Source organism: Bactrocera latifrons, unplaced genomic scaffold, assembly GCF_001853355.1.
Source record: "Bactrocera latifrons isolate USDA-ARS-PBARC rearing strain unplaced genomic scaffold, ASM185335v1 scaffold_218, whole genome shotgun sequence".
NCBI classification, from domain to species: Eukaryota; Metazoa; Arthropoda; class Insecta; order Diptera; family Tephritidae; genus Bactrocera; species Bactrocera latifrons.
This window is the reverse complement of record NW_017535719.1, coordinates 58,697-78,649: the sequence shown is the minus strand read 5'-3', so window position 1 is coordinate 78,649 and position 19,953 is coordinate 58,697. Positions and strand designations below refer to the sequence as shown.

Genomic DNA, 19,953 nt, shown 5'->3' with positions numbered 1-19,953 from the left:
CGTTAAGAGTATAAATTATAGAGACCTTACCAGAACTATTTTTCTTTAAACTTTCAGACCATTTTCCGAATATATCCAATACATGTTTTAACCCGTTTTTTTTTAATATGCTTCCTTCATTGAACCATTGTTCCGGAATAATAATCGAACTTATTAATTCGTCAAAACCTTCGGCCCTTGTTGTAAGCTCCAAAAAGTTTACCGAATTGCCAAAAAGGTTAGTTGTAAAATTAAACGTCAACATCCGTGGTAGGTATGACTCTGTACCGAAAATTACATTCATATCCACAGTGCTACCTTTAAAGGACACAAAAAGAAATTTGTTAAAAAAATATTAAAAAAATCTCTTTTCTCTAAAAAGTGTATACATACATAAGTATTATATTTTGCTTTAAGAGTATTATTTTCTGATCAGTTATTATGCTAAGCCTATTTGTAAATTTGTAAATATTAACAAACTTAGGGTACTAAAGGGTTTGTCCGAAAAGTAATAGGACTGATTTTTTTCCGCCGTGACTGGAAATGGACGCACGAACTGAATTCGTTAGAGAGCGTTCCTAGCTAACGAACGAGCGGCTGGTCAGTTGTCTTCGAGCACCTGGATAGTCAGGACAAACATGCAGCGTTCGTTGGAGCAGAGGTGCGCGTTTAAATTCTGTTCGAAGCTCGGTAAATCTGCGACAGAGACGTTTGATGAGATCCAGCAGACTTACGATAATGTTAATTTAACAAGAAGTGGGGTGTTTCGGTAACACCGCTTTTCTTGCAAACAGCTACCTAACCAATGCTGGCTTCCGCAGCCGGCCTACAGCGCAGATGTGGCCACCCCGTACTTTTTTGTTTCCCGCATGAAAAAGCCAATGAAAAGGGATTCAAGCAGCATGTACCTCGGGTCTCAAGGCTATTCCGGAGAATACCTTCCGTGGCGCTTTCAATGGTCGCGCTGCATCGACGCAGAAGGAACCTATTTTGAAAGAATTGGAACGATTGGTTCAATAAACTTTTTTACATCGACTCAGTTCTATTATATTTCGGACAAATCCTATATTTATAAATATCCACTTGTTTTTTGAAAAAAAAATACTATAATCTTAAATTTTGCAAACTCACCGAAATTCAATTCGTCGAAGAATAAATTTTGTTGATAGTTACGGGAAAATTTTCGAATATCTAATTCATATTTATTCGAGATATCGTCATCAAGCAACAAAGTCTGGACTGCAATATATAAGGGTGATGATGACTTTGCTAGATTCTTTAGATGCGACCATACAAATGACCCAACTTGATTAATTTCTTCAAATTTTAAAGTGTTTTTTATTTGCTTGATTGAAAAGTAGTCAGGACAAATCATAAATTGCAAATAAGCTGCAATTCGTACTTCTGAATGAATGTTAAAGTTTGAGAAGATATTTAAAAATAAGGGTCGATGTAAAGCACAATCAGTCCGTCTAAATATATAAATTGATTCTAAACGAAGATTCAACAACACATTCTCATCCAATATTACTTCATGCAGTTGGACAATAAATCGTTCTGATAATAAGCCGATATTTCCAAGACCTTTCATTATAACAATCAAACGTTCTTGTAAACGCCTTTCACCATGGAATGAATTAAAAATTTTGACAAATTCTGTTTCAAGTGAATTTGTGATCAATTTAACTCGCATATTTTGTTTGCAATTAGAATGATATAGACAAAAGCTGCGTATAACAGCGGCTGTACATAATGTGTATTCGGGTTCATCCTTGACACGCGAGAATTCAAGAATAGTGTAAAATGTTTCAACAGTATCTTCATCGGGACGCCTTATAAATGATAGAGTGTTAAGCCAGTTTAGTGCCACTTTTTTAGGTACACTATTTGTAAGAAGTTGGTCCCGCATGAGCTGATATGATGCAGGACTGCCAATATAAGGTAATGCGTCGATAACATGATTCCTGAAAAAAATAAAATAAAACACAAATGAAAACCACACAAAAAGCAATATGTTTAAATTTTGTTTTCAATATGGATATATAATAAACATTCAAGGTTGCTAGGGTAAAAGTTGTGACAACTTATTTTTTTAAGACAAAGTCTGTTCAAATTGGTCTGTGAAATAAATTTGTGCTATGTAATTATAACTGGTAATGCTTATAGAAATAATAGTAAAATGTATAAAATATCTTATTCAAAGTGCAAAAACCTTTAATTTTGCAAAAATCGAGTTTGAGAAACGAAGACAAGTATGCAGTGTGCACTTAATTTTGTCCCATTCTCCCAAAACAGCATGTTTAAGTTTCCTAAGGCTGTCATGTTGCTTCAAAGATGTGTACATTTTGCTTGAATGAACTTTCCACAGGAATTTTCAAATCTAGACTTGAGACAGGTCACTCCAGTAATCCAATTTTCTGAGAAATATGGAACGCCTTTGTCTTCTTCGCTATATGAATCGGTGCATTGCCTTCCTGGAAAATCATCACAATACTAATTACCAGCAACCAGTACACTACTTATTTCCAAATGTTTAGGTCTACTTTTTATATTTCCAGGTTCCATTTATAGAAATTTTAAAATTTAATGGGGAGTCATCAGTCATCATTGCTGCAAACGGGGCCGAATCGACTCTCCACGATCTTCATGTACAACACTCAGCTAGCGCTGCTATATGTTCTTCACTGCGTGCTAGACTTGGTTTATTTGGTAGAAATAATTTGTAAAAGTTGCTAAGGCTTAAGTCTTTCCATGATGAAATGCCAAACAAACATAGAATGACAGCTTTACACGACTCACGTATGATCCGTCGAAAAAAGGTTATTCAAAAAAGTGACTTTACTTGGACCCGTTATATATACTTAGGGTTAGAATCTTCGTTGGTCCGTCGCCATCTCTATTATATATTAAGGGGATTCCCTTGCTCTTGCAAAACCCTTGCAGAGTGTGCGTATTGCACGAATTTTAGAAATTTCCAACTGGTGTTACGAAACAACAATAAAACACAAAAATATTTACAATGGCTGTAAAATATATCACACCAAAATYCATGTTTATTTTCGTGCAATGACAATTAAAAATATAATTGCTACCATATGTCAGCTGWCATTTTACATAAAGACATAATTCGCCGCTAAATTGTTAAGGAAGGTAAGTTTTAAATATATTTTTATAAATTATATTTAATGCAGAAGGTGCCCAAATTCACAATAGTCATCTAGATTCTGCAATGGGTGCTCTCATGGCCTGGCATATTTCGGTATAGGATTTCTGCATTTTGTGTCATCATGCAATCTTGCAAATGCAACTTGTTTATTTTTTATTAGCGGACCTGGCTGAAATGCTCAGTCTCTCTTTCAAATAGTAACTGAACTTATTGATAACTTAATTTTATTTACTCATGCTAAACGTGGGATTACAAAATTATTTCATTGCGGCCCCTCAAATATGCTGTGTTTGCCGTCTATGCAATGAAATACGCACCTCAAGAGAAGGTGTCAAAATTGACTGTTCTAGTTTATTGCCAATAAAACCCAGGGTTCTATTAAAGTGGCATTATGAAATTACTTTAAAAATAGCAGCAAGGTTTTGAACAAAGAGGTATAATTTTACCTAGATCGGATCATTTTGCCTATTCTAAATATTATCTTCCACTTATTGCAAAAATTATAATATTGTTTTGACTAGACCTTATACACTTTTTTTTCTAGTATTACTTCCTTGAGTGTGGATATGGAAAATACTGTATGATGACAAATTTTACGCTCTGGCATACTCAACAGATGAATGAGGTTTGAGTGATTCTTCAAATTATTTTTCATCACTTACCAATCATCAACAACATTCGTTAAATCGAAATTAATGTATTTATGTTACTTCACACATACATACATACATAATACGCAAAAAGTTTATTTTCTTTGTTTAGCTGTCAAACTTGCTGGAAGAAATAATGCATTTTTTTTCTTGAGCAATTACTTGAGAGCTGGATACCAACCTGATTTACGCTGGTAAATAATTTTCTGGTTCTGGCGTTTTTATTTACACATTTACATCTTTTTTAGTAGTTAATATCATAACCTTTGCGGTTGAAAAATAAAATTTTATATTTTCACTATTTAATGAGGTGCAGTCAGTGGGATCAGGGTTGTTCTTAAGATGCTCTCCAGCGACCATGGCTCTATGTTTTTGATTGAGGTGAATAAATTTTAGATTGGTGGCGCAAAAGTCTTGTGTTTCTCGGAACTGTGTGGAGTTTGGTAGTAAATTACAAGGTGGGCTGAATCAACCAATAAACAGGATTTAAAAAAAAAAAAGAACAAATGGTGTTTTTGGCGAAATCAATTAATTTTATTCAAAATAGTCTCCTTCAGCTTCAATACAGCTTTTTGCACGGTCCAAAAGTATGTTTAAGATGTTAGGTTAAGTTTAAGGTTAAACCATGAAATTCTGGTAATAAAGAATTCTATTGTACAAAAACCATTCACGTGAACGGAGGTTTTCTTAACCGGCATCTGTTAAATTCGCTTTCTTTTATATACATAGATGACAGAAAAAAAGAAAAGAAAAACCACAAACACATGCAGAGTAGTAGCAAATGAAAATTTTCATTAGCTCGGCTCTACCACCGGTCCCAATGTTTTGCTACCGCTACGCCAAAGTACAGCACATCACTTAATTTCTTGCTCTGGCTTCATTGCTCAAAAAAAAAACTACATTATTTCTCAAATAATTTTGACAGATCGTTACACATTGTGAATGATCCACATTAGAGGAGCAAGAGAGAATAAACAAAGCAAATAAACTTTGTGCGTATTATGTATGTGTGAAGTAACATAAATGTTTTCATTAAGGAATATTGTTGATGATTGGTAAGTTTTATACAACATTTCAAAATGAAAGATACTTTGTTTTTTGCGGGTGAGGGGGTGGAAAATGCCTTCCGCATCATCGGTGCTATCGTCAAAGCAGCGGTATGTGCCACTTGCAGGTCACTAAAAGCCCCTCCCTAAGGAACCGTCGCCCACCATTACGGCTTGTCCATAAATCTAGATCTTTTWTCAGCCTGGCCGTCCATCTGCCGCGACTTTCGTTCTCCCATCTTTGTTGCCATGATGTTATCGTATCTTCCTTATTTGTTGTTTTGTGCTCTTGTTATTGGTGGGTGATTTCTTTAACTCCCACAGCTTTTTCATTTCATATGCTAGAAGGTCGATTGGAGCATATACATAACTAATATTGCGTCGCCTGATACTGTTTTGTAGGCTGAAGCGACTCTGAGGGCTGCGGTGCGGTATACTCTGGCCATTGCCTTACGCCGGTTTACCTTTTTAAGCGCGTCTAGTCTAGGGTCCAGTCTTACGCCTAGGTAGTTTACTGCCTGTTGTGTCCTAAGAATATCCGTAGTCGTGTGCATGCTTATCTCGAGAGGTATGTGTCTTTTTGTTAGCAGTAGTAGCTCTGTTTTCTCCGTAGCGAGCTGGAGGTTGTGTGTGTCGAGCCATGCTTGCGTCCGTATCATGACCTGGTTCAGCTTTCTTCGCGCTTCTTCTGTATCACTTGCTATGATTACTGCTGCAATGTCGTCCGCCTAGCCAATTAGATACGACTCATCTGGCATTTCTAGTTTTAATATTTCATCATAACTGATGTTCCACAGGTCTGGGCCTAAAATGGATCCTTGTGCTGCCCCTGACGTGATTGCTATCTGTCGTGGTCCCTTGAAGCTTTTCTCGAGGGCTGTTGAAGGCGTTTCGGACGTCTAGAGTCGCCAGCAACACTATTATTTTATATTTATGCCATCTCCGCTGCGCGGCATCTACGCTTTCTATGACGCACTTTATAGCTCCTATGGTTGATCTGCCGGGTCTAAAGCCGCGTTGTCTATGGGACAGTCCTCCAGCTTCGTTGATAGCCGCTTCGAGTCTGGGTTTAAGTAGGCTTTCGTACAGCTTTCCCGCTGTGTCAAGCATACATAATGGACGGTATGCCGATGGCGAGTTAGGGTCTCCTTTCCCTTACTGATTAGCACCAGCCGTTGTTTTTTCCTTCTGGACGCTCTGCTGCGATTATGTTGAGGACTTCTGCTGGGATCCCGTCCGGGTCGGGTGATTTGTTGGCCTTGAGCTTACCAGTGGCTCCTTGCAGTTCTTCAAGGGTGAACTGGGGGATTTGCGCAGTACTTAGAATTTGTTCTGGATCCCTGGCCCTTATTTCGTGTGTGAGGAATAGTGCGTTCACGATGTGATCCATTTTGGCAGCGGTTACGTCAGGTGGCTTTGCTCGAGCACCGAGTTTTTTCATTACTATTTTATACCCTAGCCCCCAGGGGGTTCTGTTTACATCCTCCCGTAGTTCCTCCCATTTACTCTTTTTACTGTCGTCGATGTCGTGCTTCAGCTCCTTTTTTGCTGCATTGTATTGCTCGGCTTCTTGGGCTTCTCCTCTGCGCCTAGATCTCCTGTAGGATCTGCGGAGGCGGAGGCAAATGAAATATACTTCATTTTAATGAATTTAACTAATTTATGATGAATTTAATGATTTTTTTGAATTTCGTTCAAGAAACAATTGTTGATTTGATGTTTCTTCGCAAAACCAGGTTTGCCATATTCGCATTTTATTGAAAAAAAGTATTAAAAATTAGTACTAGATTACTTTAGAGCTGCATACTAGCACAAGTAAATTTATCGCAGGAAAGTTTCTTGACCGTTTCTTAAGCGTTTTTTTATATGAAGTTTATACATTTCTTGAGAGCTGGATACTAAGCTTATGCTATGGTTCTGCTGTGGCTCCCGACAAAGTGCGATAGCATAGCAATAATTCTAGAAATTTTGCTAAAACGGAGTATTAATGAAAACCCTGCCTCTACGTTTACATAACGCTTTCCTTTCATGGGCAAATGAAAAGGAAAAAGTCGCACGGTGCCGTATCAGGTATTCATCAATTGAAGGCTCATTTTTGCATCGATAACACAAACTTACTGACACTTAAAACATACAATAACTTCACCTCCAATAGATAAAATGTCATGAAATTCGCACAGGACCATCGCTAAAAATAGCAGATTCTAACGCACATAGACGTAACCACGGGTCGTATTGGAAAGTTGAGATTTTAATTAAATTCGGGGAAGTCACAGCTGTGGAAATATTGAAGAAACTCGAAATATTTTGAAATTTTTGTGTAAAAAAGAGAAGAGTGCGACGCAAACCACCAATGAAATTTTCGAAGTTTACGGAGACGGTACTGTATCAGTTCATGTAGCATAAAAGTGGTTCGCTCGCTTCCATTCTTGAAAATTCGAAACTCCGATTTACACTGATGAAATAATGTTTCTACCAAACTGTTACATATTTTTTTATTTATTTATTATTAAAAATATAAATATAAGGTTATTTGTAGTACTACAAGGGTAATGTCCACAAAGAATTTGTTCCACCCGGCCAAAACGTTAATGCGGTATTCTACCTGGGAGTTGATTTTGCCGAAAAAACATGTATTCTGTTTTTTTAAGACCCATTTACTTTGGAAGGCACCTTGTAATGAGACACAAACGATTCAGGTTGACATTTTTCTATTTGAAAAGTTCTCTTCTTAAAAGCCCTTCATTTGACAAAATAGATTAAAATCACTGAAAATGTTTCTACCATTGAAAGAAACCATTGTAACTTCAAGTAATTCTTTTTCGTTTGATAGCACAATTAAAACAGCCTCACCGTCTAGAAGTCTAAAGATGCCAATTAAAAATCTTCTGAATTCATATCCCGAAAAAATGAATAAATTTCAATTGAAATTATTCAATTTCCAGTTCCGACTGAGGAGGTAACTATTTATAAAATTCAGGTTGTCTTATATAATCAAGTTGGCGCTCCATAATGCCTAGCGCTGAAATATAAATAGATCTCTTGCAGTCGAGGTACTTCTGCAGAAAGTCTCCTCATTGCAGGAAATTGCATTCCCGCTTAGAAATGGTTTGGTTGGATCCAATATTTAGGGATAATAATATTGGAGGAATTTAAATACGACTTAAGCCCTGATGAGAAGTTGCAAACATAAGCACATCAAATTTTAATACATCACTAGCTGAACGCTGCCCGCGTTATGAAATAAAATTACTACTTTTGCAATATAATTTGTTTATTGAAAGATTTTATCACTAGTTCAACCCTTTATGTTAAACAACGTTTTTAGTTTTTTTGTTCTCGGTATAAATAAATAAAACCGATGGCTTGCCAACCCGTGAGCAAGCAACATAAAGTTGGTCATGCAAGAAAAACTCTGGGGAATAAGTACGTCTTCACCTTTAAATTTCCCGATAAAAATTTTCCATTAACTTTTTAACAGCTAATCTTGTTCCAATATAAAGCCGTGGTTGACTTATATTATGAAGCATCATAATTGTTACTCCGACTTTCAATTGAAGATTATGCAGTGGTAATTCCGGCAAATCAAGCGAATTCAGAAATTTGATAGAATAATTCACCACATCTTCTTAATTCGTCAAAGTATCCAAAGATTTATACGAAACCACATCACCTGGTATAAAAAGAATTTAAATTGTTAATATCTTTATTATATGCTACCAAAATATCTCTTTCGCTTTTTTTCTTTTAAATTGCAATGCCATGTTTGGAAAAGCACTTTCAATCAATTCTTCTTGATTGAGTGATATGGCAAAAACTCGTTCGTAGCGTTATTAATCCGGTGTCGTCAGCTGGCATTGCACCATTTCCAATTTGCAACCATTGTCTGGAAAACTCATCAGCTGATTCACCGTTTTGAAGTTGAGCTCGAACATTTGTTGTAAGTTTAAATCTTTTGACGTGTCTCCACAAATATGAACTTTTTAAGGAAGCGTTTATCTTATCAGCAGGCGTAGGCCGTGGAATAACAGGCAACTTTTGCCTAAAATCACGTGCTAGCAATGTTAAAGCACCACCAAACGAAGCTGGATTTCCTCGTATATCTTTCTTACCAAAGCTTCTTCTTTTTATGAGTCATGGTGTAGTCATCCATAACAATAATACTGCAGTGCTGTATGCTTTTGCAGTTACAGACATTTTTGATACATTCCATGTAGGTCATTAATTTCCATATTCAAAGGTATCTTCAGTGCAGAATGAAAGGTACGACCACCATCCAACAAAGTGGCTGCGATACCAAAAGAAGCTAATGCCAGTGGAATTTTATGTATCAAAAATAAAATCCACCATTCCCACTGTAAACAGCTTGTATAATGGACCCTTACACTACTTTCTACTGATCATTTAAGTGAAGATAAGAATTCAACTTATTGCGGTCATTCTGATGTTCACTTTGTAATTCCTGATTGAAAAGATCACGCATGTCGATTATTCGATGTTAAGTCCCATAGGGCCAATGTCTTGTTTGATATAGAAAAGCATACATTTTCAATCATAACCAATGCCTCAATATAGGTTTACGGCGTGAAATCCATTAAAGGATTTCTGCCATATGTTCGTGATAAGTTGTCCACAATTCCATTGATAGAAAATAGTTTTAGTATTTGTTGTGCGTGAGAAGAAACTGATGCATCGGCAAGACTAGCATTCCAACAAATCCTCCGAAAAAYTCGAACGTTAACATGCTTCCCAATATGTTGCATACAATTGTCCATTAACTGTTATCAATTGTTGGAATGATGTTGGTCCCCGAACAGTAACAAACACAAATAGAAACATTCTACATTGCTCGGATGAACACACTTCCCATCAACCATGTGTGGCGCATGAACATTAAACTCTCATTGCATCGAGAGTTGCCGAAATGATATCAATCATCCGGTGTTATTTTATTCACTAACCAAATCAAAATATGAGCACGAGGCAATCGCATTTCTGCCACTCCACAAAGTTCATCCAACAAMACACCTCACCAAAAACATGAGTTTTGATGATAAAATCCATGAGTGTTTTCAATTTTTGTTTTATCGTTCGTTTTTTGTGGAAGATCGTTCACATTTTCATCTTTGTTAATCGCATCACGCAAATGAATATATTCCTCGGTACGTAATTTTTGCATACATCTCTACAGCATACCAATGGAACATCTACAGTGCAAAATATGACTCATTTTGGCGGATCATCAAACGATATGAATAATAATTCATTGCGCTAATCGTTTTATTTGTTTCAAATCCTACAATGAAGCGAAATATACATAAAATAGAATATCTCCCAATAGATTTGATATTATTTTCACTCACAATGCAATAGATTTATCATTTTGACATTAAAATGATATCCATTCTCTCTTCGTCAAAATGAAGTTGGACATTGTAAAGCATCATAGCAACTCTCTTCTTACACCTGAAGCGTTAAGGTAACGACGTTCAATTTCAATATTGGAATTAACAATAAAATAAATTTGCAAAAAATAATGGCTTGCTTCAGARAATGACAATAATGAGCCTACGCTATGGTAAATCTGGCCTTGAATATGTAGAGTGAAAAAAAAAAACAAAAAAAGACCATAGCTTTTGCAAAGGTCGTGTAAAATTCACTTTCAACAGAACAGATGTCAGTTTTATTATGCGTCGAAATTACTTAAAAGTTGGCATGAAATTATTGCGTAATTAATTATGATATTGGTCGCACCAAACGAAGTCCCCAACCAGGGATAATTTGATGCCCAAATCATTCCAGTGTGAGAGCGCCTCAAAATAAGCGTTTTTTATAACATTACAAACTAGAGAACTGCACAAAGTAATACATTTTTGCTCATAACCGAGTATTGATAGCTTTCTGGTAGAAGAACAGATTGTTCATGTTACATCAAATGAATGAACACAGAATTGATCAGTTGTTATCAGGGATAATGGGATGCCCAACTTATTCATTTTCCATTTATTACGATTGCAAATTATTATATATTGGACTTTTAATATTGGCGAAATTACTTAAATACTTTTTTATAATTTTATGGTATACTAAAACAATTAACTTTTGATCTTTCAATACTTAAWAAGGTGAACTAAGCCTGTTGGTTCCCAATTAATACATCTTTTTAATCCTTTGTAATTGAAAACTAATTGTATTATGCATTAAATTACAAAACGTTTCATTCGCATTTTCTTTGATTTTCATTGTTTTGAATTTTTATTAGCAACAAATTAATCCGTTCACATATATTCTTGGAATATTTTCAATCTGGCCTTTCCAACCATTCCAATTGCAAAACGGCAAAACCTACCCAATCCAGTCAACTGTCAAAGTTCGGTAGGTGAGCGGTTCTCACATTTCCAGTGACAGGAGAGTTGGGGCCCTTTTTAGAATTTTGTTAGAAAAAAATATTTCCAGTGCGCGTCATATTGAAATTCACCTAAATTATCTCAATATCCGCTCGTAAATAATTGCTCAAGAAAAATAATTCATTATTTCTTGAAGTCAAGTAATTTTGACAGTTGGTTACGCATTGTGAATGATCCACATTAGAAGAGTTAGAGAAAATAAACAAAGAAAATATATTGTGGCGGTAATAAAACACCACATTTAATATTTAAACGATTATTTATTGAGATAACTCAAAAGACTTCTTAACTTGTTGGCGTCTGTACAAGAAGTGACGCTTCTTAAAATTAAAAATTTACAACTCAGTTAAAACTGTAAATTTCCAAGAAGGATATAAAGATAATGAAATAATAAAATAAATGACAAACCGTGCTGCCAGATATGATAAGTCTTATCTGTGTGCCCACAATACTTATGTTTGTAAGTATATAAATACTTTCATTCCGATTTAAGGAATGTGTATACCAATCGGTTTTGTACAATATTTTAAAATGAACTACATTTTATAATAATGGTTTGAACTATTTTAGGATGATTTTAAGGATTACTTTGAATTGCATGTTGTTGATTTCATGTTTCTTCACCAAATCAGCGTTGCTATATTCGCATTTTACTGAAAAAAAAAAAAAAATAGTACTAGATTTCTTTAGAGCTGCATACCAGCACAAGAAAATATAAGATAAGATAGAAGATATACCGCAGAAAATTTTTTTGACCATTTCTTAAGCGTTTTTTTATATGAAGTTTTTACATTTTTTGAGAGTAGGATCCTATTTCTGACAAACAGACATACTATTGTACAACTATACCAACGATTGATAATTTACCTAAAGGTGAACAATGCCACCGCCGTCTTCCAAGTGTTACATCAGCCGTATAAAGCTCTCTCACACCATCTCGGTGGTAAACTTTAACAGTTTTGGCGTATTAAGTTATTGATTTATAGCGCTTTTAATCGTTTCTAATTATACTAAGCAAATTTGGATATTATAGCTTAAGAGGTCAAGGAGATATGTACATTATACCTATCAAATGGACGGGACCACGCCCGGTTTTTCAAAATTTTCAGCTCTCCTTGCTACTCCGATCCTCTGTACCAAAATACAGTTCGATGCTTAGTTATGGCACTTGGAGGATGGAGTCATGTGTAGAAGTTCGCGCAAGTGAGGAAAGTATCGCTGGCCGATATTCACTTGGGAGTGGCCAGAAACGATTCTTCTACATATGACTCAAGCAGCTTACGACTTTCCGTCTTTGACCAAGTATCCTCTGGGTAGCCTAAGAACATCCGTTTGAAGGCGAGCTAAAGTGAGAAGGCGAAACATCCCCTGCATAGGGTCGTGCGCTGGGTTTGGGACCCGCCACGTAAAAAAAAACACCCCTAATGGAAACGCAGCAACAGCATCGGATGAGAGACCCCACTTTTGATGACGGCCATGGAAAACGAAATAAGGACTACGAATTGAGGGCATGCACCTAAACTTCCGGTCCCTTAATTGGGAACGTGCCGCTGCCCAGCTGGTTGATGTCTTCGTAAAAATGAAAGCTGACATCACCGCCGTCCAAGAAATGCTATGGACGGGACAAGGACAGGGACGAGTAGGTCCTTTTGGCATTTACTACAGTGGCCATATAAAGGAGCGCAAGTTTGGTGTGGGATTCGTGGTGGGAGAGAGACTCCGTCGCCGAGTACTATCATTCACTCCGGTGAATGAACGTCTACCACAATCCGCATCAAAGCGAGGTTCTTCAACATATCGCTGATTTGCGCCCACGCCCCGACGGAAGAGAAGTACGATGTGACCAAAGAGCTGCCCCCTCCATGATGTCAAAATCGTGATTGGCGACTTTAACACCAGGGTGGGCAAAGAAGGTATCTTCGGCACTACTGTCGGTAAATTCAGCCTCCACGAGGAAACATCCCCAAATGGGTTGAGGCTAATCGACTTCGCCTTGGCCCAAAGTATGGTTATCTGTAGTACTACATTCCAGCATAAGAAGATACATCAAGCTACCTGGCTGTCTCCAGATCGAAAAACCACCAACCAGATAGACCAGTGTTTTAGATATGCGTTCGCTCCGAGGTTTTAACATCGACCAGAGCATTCTCTTGTAGAACCCCCAAAGGTGATCTAGTCACCGATGCTCAGATCTTACTTAAATTATGGAGGGAACACTTCTCTAGCCTGCTGAATGGCAGTGAACGCACAACGCCAGGAGAGGTGAACCCGATGCCCAAATCGACGACGATGGAGCAGACGTTCCATTGCCCGACCAGGAAGAAGTTCGAATAGCAATTACCCGCCTGAAGAACAACAAAGCGGCGGGGGCCGAAGGATTGCCGGCCGAGCTATTCAAACACGGCGGCGAAGAACTGATAAGGAGCATACATCAGYTTCTTTGTAAAATATGGTGGGACGAAAGCATGCCCAACGATTGGAATTTAAATGTGCTATGCCCAATCCACAAAAAAGGAGACCCCACAATCTGCGCCAACTACCGTGGGATAAATCTCCTCAACATTGCGTATAAGGTTCTATCGAGCGTATTGTGTGAAAGATTAAAGCCCACCATCAGCAACCTGATTGGACCTTATCAGTGTGGCTTCAGACCTGGAAAATCAAACACGACCAGATATTCACAGTGCGCCAAATCCTCGAGAAGACCCGTGAAAGGGAATCGACACTCACCACCTCTTCGACGATTTCAAAGCTGGTTTCGATAGCACGAAAAGGAGCTGCCTTTATGCCGCGATGTCTGAATTTGGTTTCTCTGCAAAACTTATACGGCTTTGTAAGCTGACGTTGAGCAGCACCAAAAGCTCCGTCAGAATCGGGAAAGACCTCTCCGAGCCGTTCGATACCAAACGAGGTTTCAGACAAGGCGATTCCTTATCGTGCGACTTTTTTAACCTGCTACTGGAAAAAATAGTTCGAGCTGCAGAACTAAATATAGAAGGTATCATCTTCTATAAGAGTATACAGTGCTGGCGTATATCGATGATATTGATATCATCGGCCTCAACACCCGCGCCGTTAGTTCTGCTTTTTCCAGACTGGACAAGGAAGCAACGCAAATGGGTCTGGCAGTGGACGAGAACAAGACGAAATATCTCCTGTCATCAAACAAACAGTCGTCGCCCTCGTAACTTGGCACTCACGTCACTGTTGACAGTCATAGCTTTGAATTTGTAGATAATTTCGTCTATTTTGGAGCCAGCGTAAAAGCCACCAACAATATCACCCTGGAAATCCAACGCAGGATAACTCTTGCCAACAGGAGCTACTTTGGATTGAGTAGGCAATTCCCGTCCTGATATATAGTGCAGAGGCTTGGACGATGTCAACAACGGATGAGTCGGCATTGCGAGTTTTCGAGAGAAAAGTTCTGCGAAAGATTTATGGTCCTTTGCGCGTTAGCCACGGCGAATATCGCATTTGATGAAACGAYGAGCTGTACGAGATATAGGACGACATTGACATAGTTCAGCGAATTAAAAGACAGCGGCTACGCTGGCTAGGTCATGTTGTCCGGATGGACGAAAACACTCCAGATCTGAAAGTATTCGACGCAGTACCCGCGGGGGGAAGCAGAGGAAGAGGAAGACCTCTACTCCGTTGGAAGGACCAATTGGAGAAGGACCTGGCTTCACATGGAATATATAACTGGCGCCACGTAGCGAAAAGAAGAAACGACTGGCGCGCTGTTGTTAACTCGACTATAATCAGGTAAGCGGTGACTACGCTAATTAAGAAAAAGAAGAAGTTATAGCATTTTGTGGGCGTAGCAGTGGTATGATTACGCCCATCTACGACCTCCGTCATACTTTTGAATCATGGAAAATGTGTATTAATCTTCATCAAGGTAGGTTAATTTTTGCTCAAGTTACAGCTTACACGGACAAATGGACAGACAAACAGTCACTCGGATTTCAACTCGTCACGTAATCCTGATTGTTAGTTTTTCATCTGTCTTCATAGCTTAAGTTTAGAACAGAAGAAACTCCGTAAAAGCGGCAATTATATGTCTGTTTGTAAAATAGGGACATGTGCAACAAAAAAGTAGTAATAACTGTACACCAATGAGCCTTGCAGATTATATAGGGTGGAATAGATGCATTTATCATTTTTGACAGTGCACTCACATACTCAAACAGAGAATATGAAGAGAAATAAATACATGTATTTTCGGCATATAATGATATAGCATATATGCCCAAGCAGAGAATATTGAAGAAAAATAAGTTCTTTGATATTCCACTTTTAACAGCGTAAAAAACACACTCTCACACAGAGAGCATAAGGACATTTTTTATTGTGTCCTCTATCTCACATACCCAAGAATATGAAGAGACATAAATATATGTATTCATGCCCATGATGATACTCCCAAACAGAGAATATTGAAGAAAAATAATATCTCTAATATTCCACAGGAAATAAGTTCCAATATATATGGAAATATGTATGTAGAACTTTTATTTATTATTTTTCAAATTATTTTATGTTAATTCAATCTTATTTTTYAATAAATCATTTTAAATATATAATTCACCTAACACCATTATGATATTTTCATGATTAATGTTAGCTATCAAGCAGGGAATTCCTTTCATACGCAATGTACGAATGTAAGGAATTTTGTTTTGCCGTCGGCATTTCTATTTCTCATAATTCAATTTTTGCTTTCAACAAAGGAATTGATTGTATGTATGTGCAATGTATGCCTCGGCATTTCGGCACATTGACATGCAAAARTAATTATGTATTTCTTTGTTTCGTTTTGGCCCAATTTTGTGTGTTAAGGCAAGTGTCAATAATTGCTCCAAAATCAAATAAATATTTACATATTAAGTAAAAAACTTCTTCTTGCATATTATTTGTATTGATCTCTACTCGCAAAAGAAAGTATCCATCCTTCTTTCTCCTACTAATATATTGAGAAAACTGACAAGTGTCGATAATTGCGCCAAATAAAATATATTATGCATTCATATGTAAATATGTTTTAAACCTTATATAAAATTGAAGTGCCAATAAATAATTGCGCCAATTTTCATAAAGTTTGTGATTTTGTAAAGTGCTAACGGAATTTTTTTAATCGGGTTATTTTTAAGAATTATTACACCTCTATATACCGAAAATTCATAAGTGTCGCGTGCGCGGGTGTGAAAGCACCAACGGTGGGGTACTACGACTACTTAGTTTCCGAAATGAATGGGAGCTGGTTCAAAAGTAGAAGGAGAATCTAAAAATTTCTCTCACTGACCACGTTCCAGCCACCAACTCATTCATTTGTAAAAACATTTTGAAGAAGATGCAATTGGCCCAAAAAATCTTAATAGGAATGCAGTACCTACATTGCATCTGGGTAAGTGCAGTTCGTTTTTATGTTGGGGGTGTTTATTTAAGTGCGTGTGTGTGTTTTGGTAATTTGGTTGCGGGTGCACATACAAGGGCGTGTGTGTGCTTTGATAATTTGCCCAGCCAGCATTTACACATAYAAATAAGCGTTTTGTGAGCGTTCAAGTCTGTGACCTTTACAAAAGACATCAAAGCAAGGGGTTTATAATCGCAAAGCACCCAACTATCTGCAACAGATTTAAATGTGAGTAAAAAAATGTAACTATAAACCTATTAAAAGTATTTCACTTACGACGAATGGCAGTGGCAAAAAATATAATATTCGTTTGGTGAGAAGGCATCTAAATTATTTTGTCCTTTGGGCGGGTTGCGGGTGCACACACAAGTAAAGTCATTCTCTGGTGCGTGTGTRTGTTTAATTTAACTGTCTGTGGGTGCATATAATATTTAATATTCTTACAGAAACACTAGAGGACCCGTCCACGTTTTACTGTGGCTGATACATAGGTAGTACACCTAATATCATCTTTAGAAATCACTATTATTTAGATTATAACTATTAGTTAAGGAGATATGGCATTTTTTGTGAATCTAGTTGTGTTAGTTTACAAAAAAAATTACTCAAAAAGCATTTCGTGCGTTAGAAAGCATTGGTTTTTGGGGGCAAATACTGTTGAATTTGGGCTGTGCATCAGTGAAACCAATCGAGTCGAATCGACAGTCAGCCTACTGGACTGAGTACTATGAAACGGTTCTCTTGCGTGGCAAGACAAAAAATTGGCTATCACGTTTATGGCATCAGTCTTTTGGGATGCCCGTGGTATGCTATTCAGCGGATGATTACTGAGCCAGTTTYAATTCATTGCACTGTGCATTTGGCCGCAATTCTATCTCACTATTCCCAATATTTAGCAATTTTAATATTTTTTTGGAAAGATAAGTTTGAAATATATATACTCATCGTTACCGTTTAAATATGGCGTTTGGTTTGTTATGAATGCATTTGCGTATTTCGCCCATAATCTAACAAAGTATCCGTAAAAGTCTTGACGAAGCTTGTTATGTATTGTTGCTCTCTCCAATAGTTCGCAGGTATGAAAAAATGTGATGTCTACCCAAAGATGTACTGAATTACCCATTTTATTACTTAAGAACGAACAACCCTGTCCACATTATGAAAGCTTGCTATTGGTCTACAGAAATTTCATCAAAATCGGTCCAGCCGTTAAGGAAAAGTTCAATTACAAACACACGGTCAGAAGATATATGTATATAAAGAATTGAAATTTAGTATTTATTATATATTTTATATTTATCTTCATATTTATTTACAATGTTTTTAGATGAGGCCCAACCCAATTATTTCAACCGGTGCGTCCGTACAAAAGTTGCTGCGTTAGCAAATTTGGGTAAAGTCCTGCAATCTTCACTTACCACTGGAAAAAAATTTATATATGTATATGTGAAAGACATTTTCAGAATAAAGATGTATCGTCAAGACGCATTTTAAATGAAGCTCTTCCTGTGCTAAATTTAAATTTTGAAGCTGACGAAACTAGTCAGCAATCGCCACAGTTATGCCGGTTGTACACACATATGATGTTTTAAAAACCGAGTATACACAAAATAATGATATGTCATTTGAAGAGATGGGAAATCAAATGACATATCATTCGACAAATATTCCACCCTTCCCGCTAGAGGTTTTCAAAGCAATTCTTTGATTCAAATAAAAAAGTTAAAGAGCTAAAAAGGAAAGTTTTCCTGTCACAAAAAAATGTCAAGCTCTGGAAAAAAACGTCATAATAACAGGCAATGCAAATGAACATGCGATAACATTCGCAAAGATGATTTTAAAGAAAAAAAAACTTCTACGACGAATAGGAGAAAGCAATGGCTTTAAACATTAATTATATGTCGACTAAGACCTATAATTTTATGCGCGACGACTTGGGATCTGCATTGCTCCACATAAAAACACTTTTGCGTTGGCGTCCGATGGCCCCGGTATTGACGAGAAAGTCTTGAACAATTTAAAGAAAATGTTCAAGAAATGAAGAACGCATATGCCAATTAATTCTCGACGAATTTTCAATCGAAAAAGATCTGACGTATAACAAAGTACGAGATGTGATTGACGGCTTCTTTGATAATGGAGAAGGTCACCGGGAAAGCGTGGTCGGCCATAAGTTTGCTGCTTTTTCATGTTAAAAGGCTTAGTCGCAAAATGGAAATATGTGATTTCCTATTACGTAGCAAAAGATAGTGTTAAAAACGCGAATTTGTTGAATTTGCTCAAGAGCAATATAAATACCTTGGAAGATTTCGGACTTGAAATCAAGTCAATAGTGTGAAACCAAGGTGAACAAAATTCCAAACTAAGGCAACTATTAGGCGCTAAGATGGGCTAACAACTTTTAAAGTTGTGCGAAAAGTATATGCCATAGACCAGACAAATGTTAATTTTAAAATGTGCCCAAAATTAACCTATTCGCATGTGTACTCCGCATTACTTGAAAAAAATGTCAGTGTCAAGAGCTACACAAGTATTTAGCAATTCGGTCGCCGCGGCAATTGAGATTCCCATAAAAGAAAATTTGTTGGGCTCCGATGAGCATTTAAAAAAATGCGCCAAAGCAACCTAACTGCTGATGAAACGGATGAATGATCTGTTCGACGAATTGGATTGTAAGACGCTTTACAATCCAAATCTGCGAAGACGGTCAATATAAAAAGATTGTAATGATAAAATCAATAGATTAAAAGATCACATTCTGTACATAAAAAACATAAAAAAAAGCCTATGAACCAAATATGGTGAATCGATTCATTTGTATCAACCATAAATGCAATGATCGCATTGAGCGGCGATATATTCAATGAATATGCGAATATATCATTTATACTCTTAGGGAGGATGAACCAAGATGGCTTGGAAACCTTTTTTTTTTTTATAAAATTTAGGATGTAATAATCATCCATCCGCACACGAGCAATATATTGTTGCAATTACAAAGAAGACGACGATATAAACCTTGACTGGAATATTGGCCAAGAAGACGACGAAAATTTAAAATCGTCTGAGCAACTTGCCGTGAAATAAATATGTATTCCAGATGAGCACTTTGCTGAGACTGAAAAAGCAGCCAAGATGCAGGTTTATCGCTACTACACGGGATATGCCATATACCAGAAGGTTTTCTGTAGGCTAAAGTGCGAAAAATGTGCGTATTTATTGAGAAACAGAAATAACTCTTTAGAAGCCTCATCGGAAGCCATTATAAGGTCTAAAAATTATAAAA

At 37.0% G+C, this 19,953-nt stretch overlaps 1 protein-coding gene and 1 long non-coding RNA gene across 2 annotated transcripts in view; one reads left to right on the top strand and one right to left on the bottom strand.

The window, feature by feature from the left end:
* LOC108968479 overlaps positions 1-19,953 on the bottom strand; it is a 197,517-nt gene that overhangs the window by 138,533 nt on the left and 39,031 nt on the right. Inside the window, 2 exon segments of the mRNA XM_018932538.1 lie at positions 31-297; positions 1,111-1,943. Coding sequence (XP_018788083.1) covers positions 31-297; positions 1,111-1,943 — 1,100 coding nt within the window.
* On the top strand, positions 16,597-18,082 carry LOC108968480. Its single transcript, XR_001993334.1, has 3 exons — positions 16,597-16,658; positions 17,737-17,905; positions 17,995-18,082. It is a non-coding gene; the product is annotated as an uncharacterized LOC108968480 (long non-coding RNA).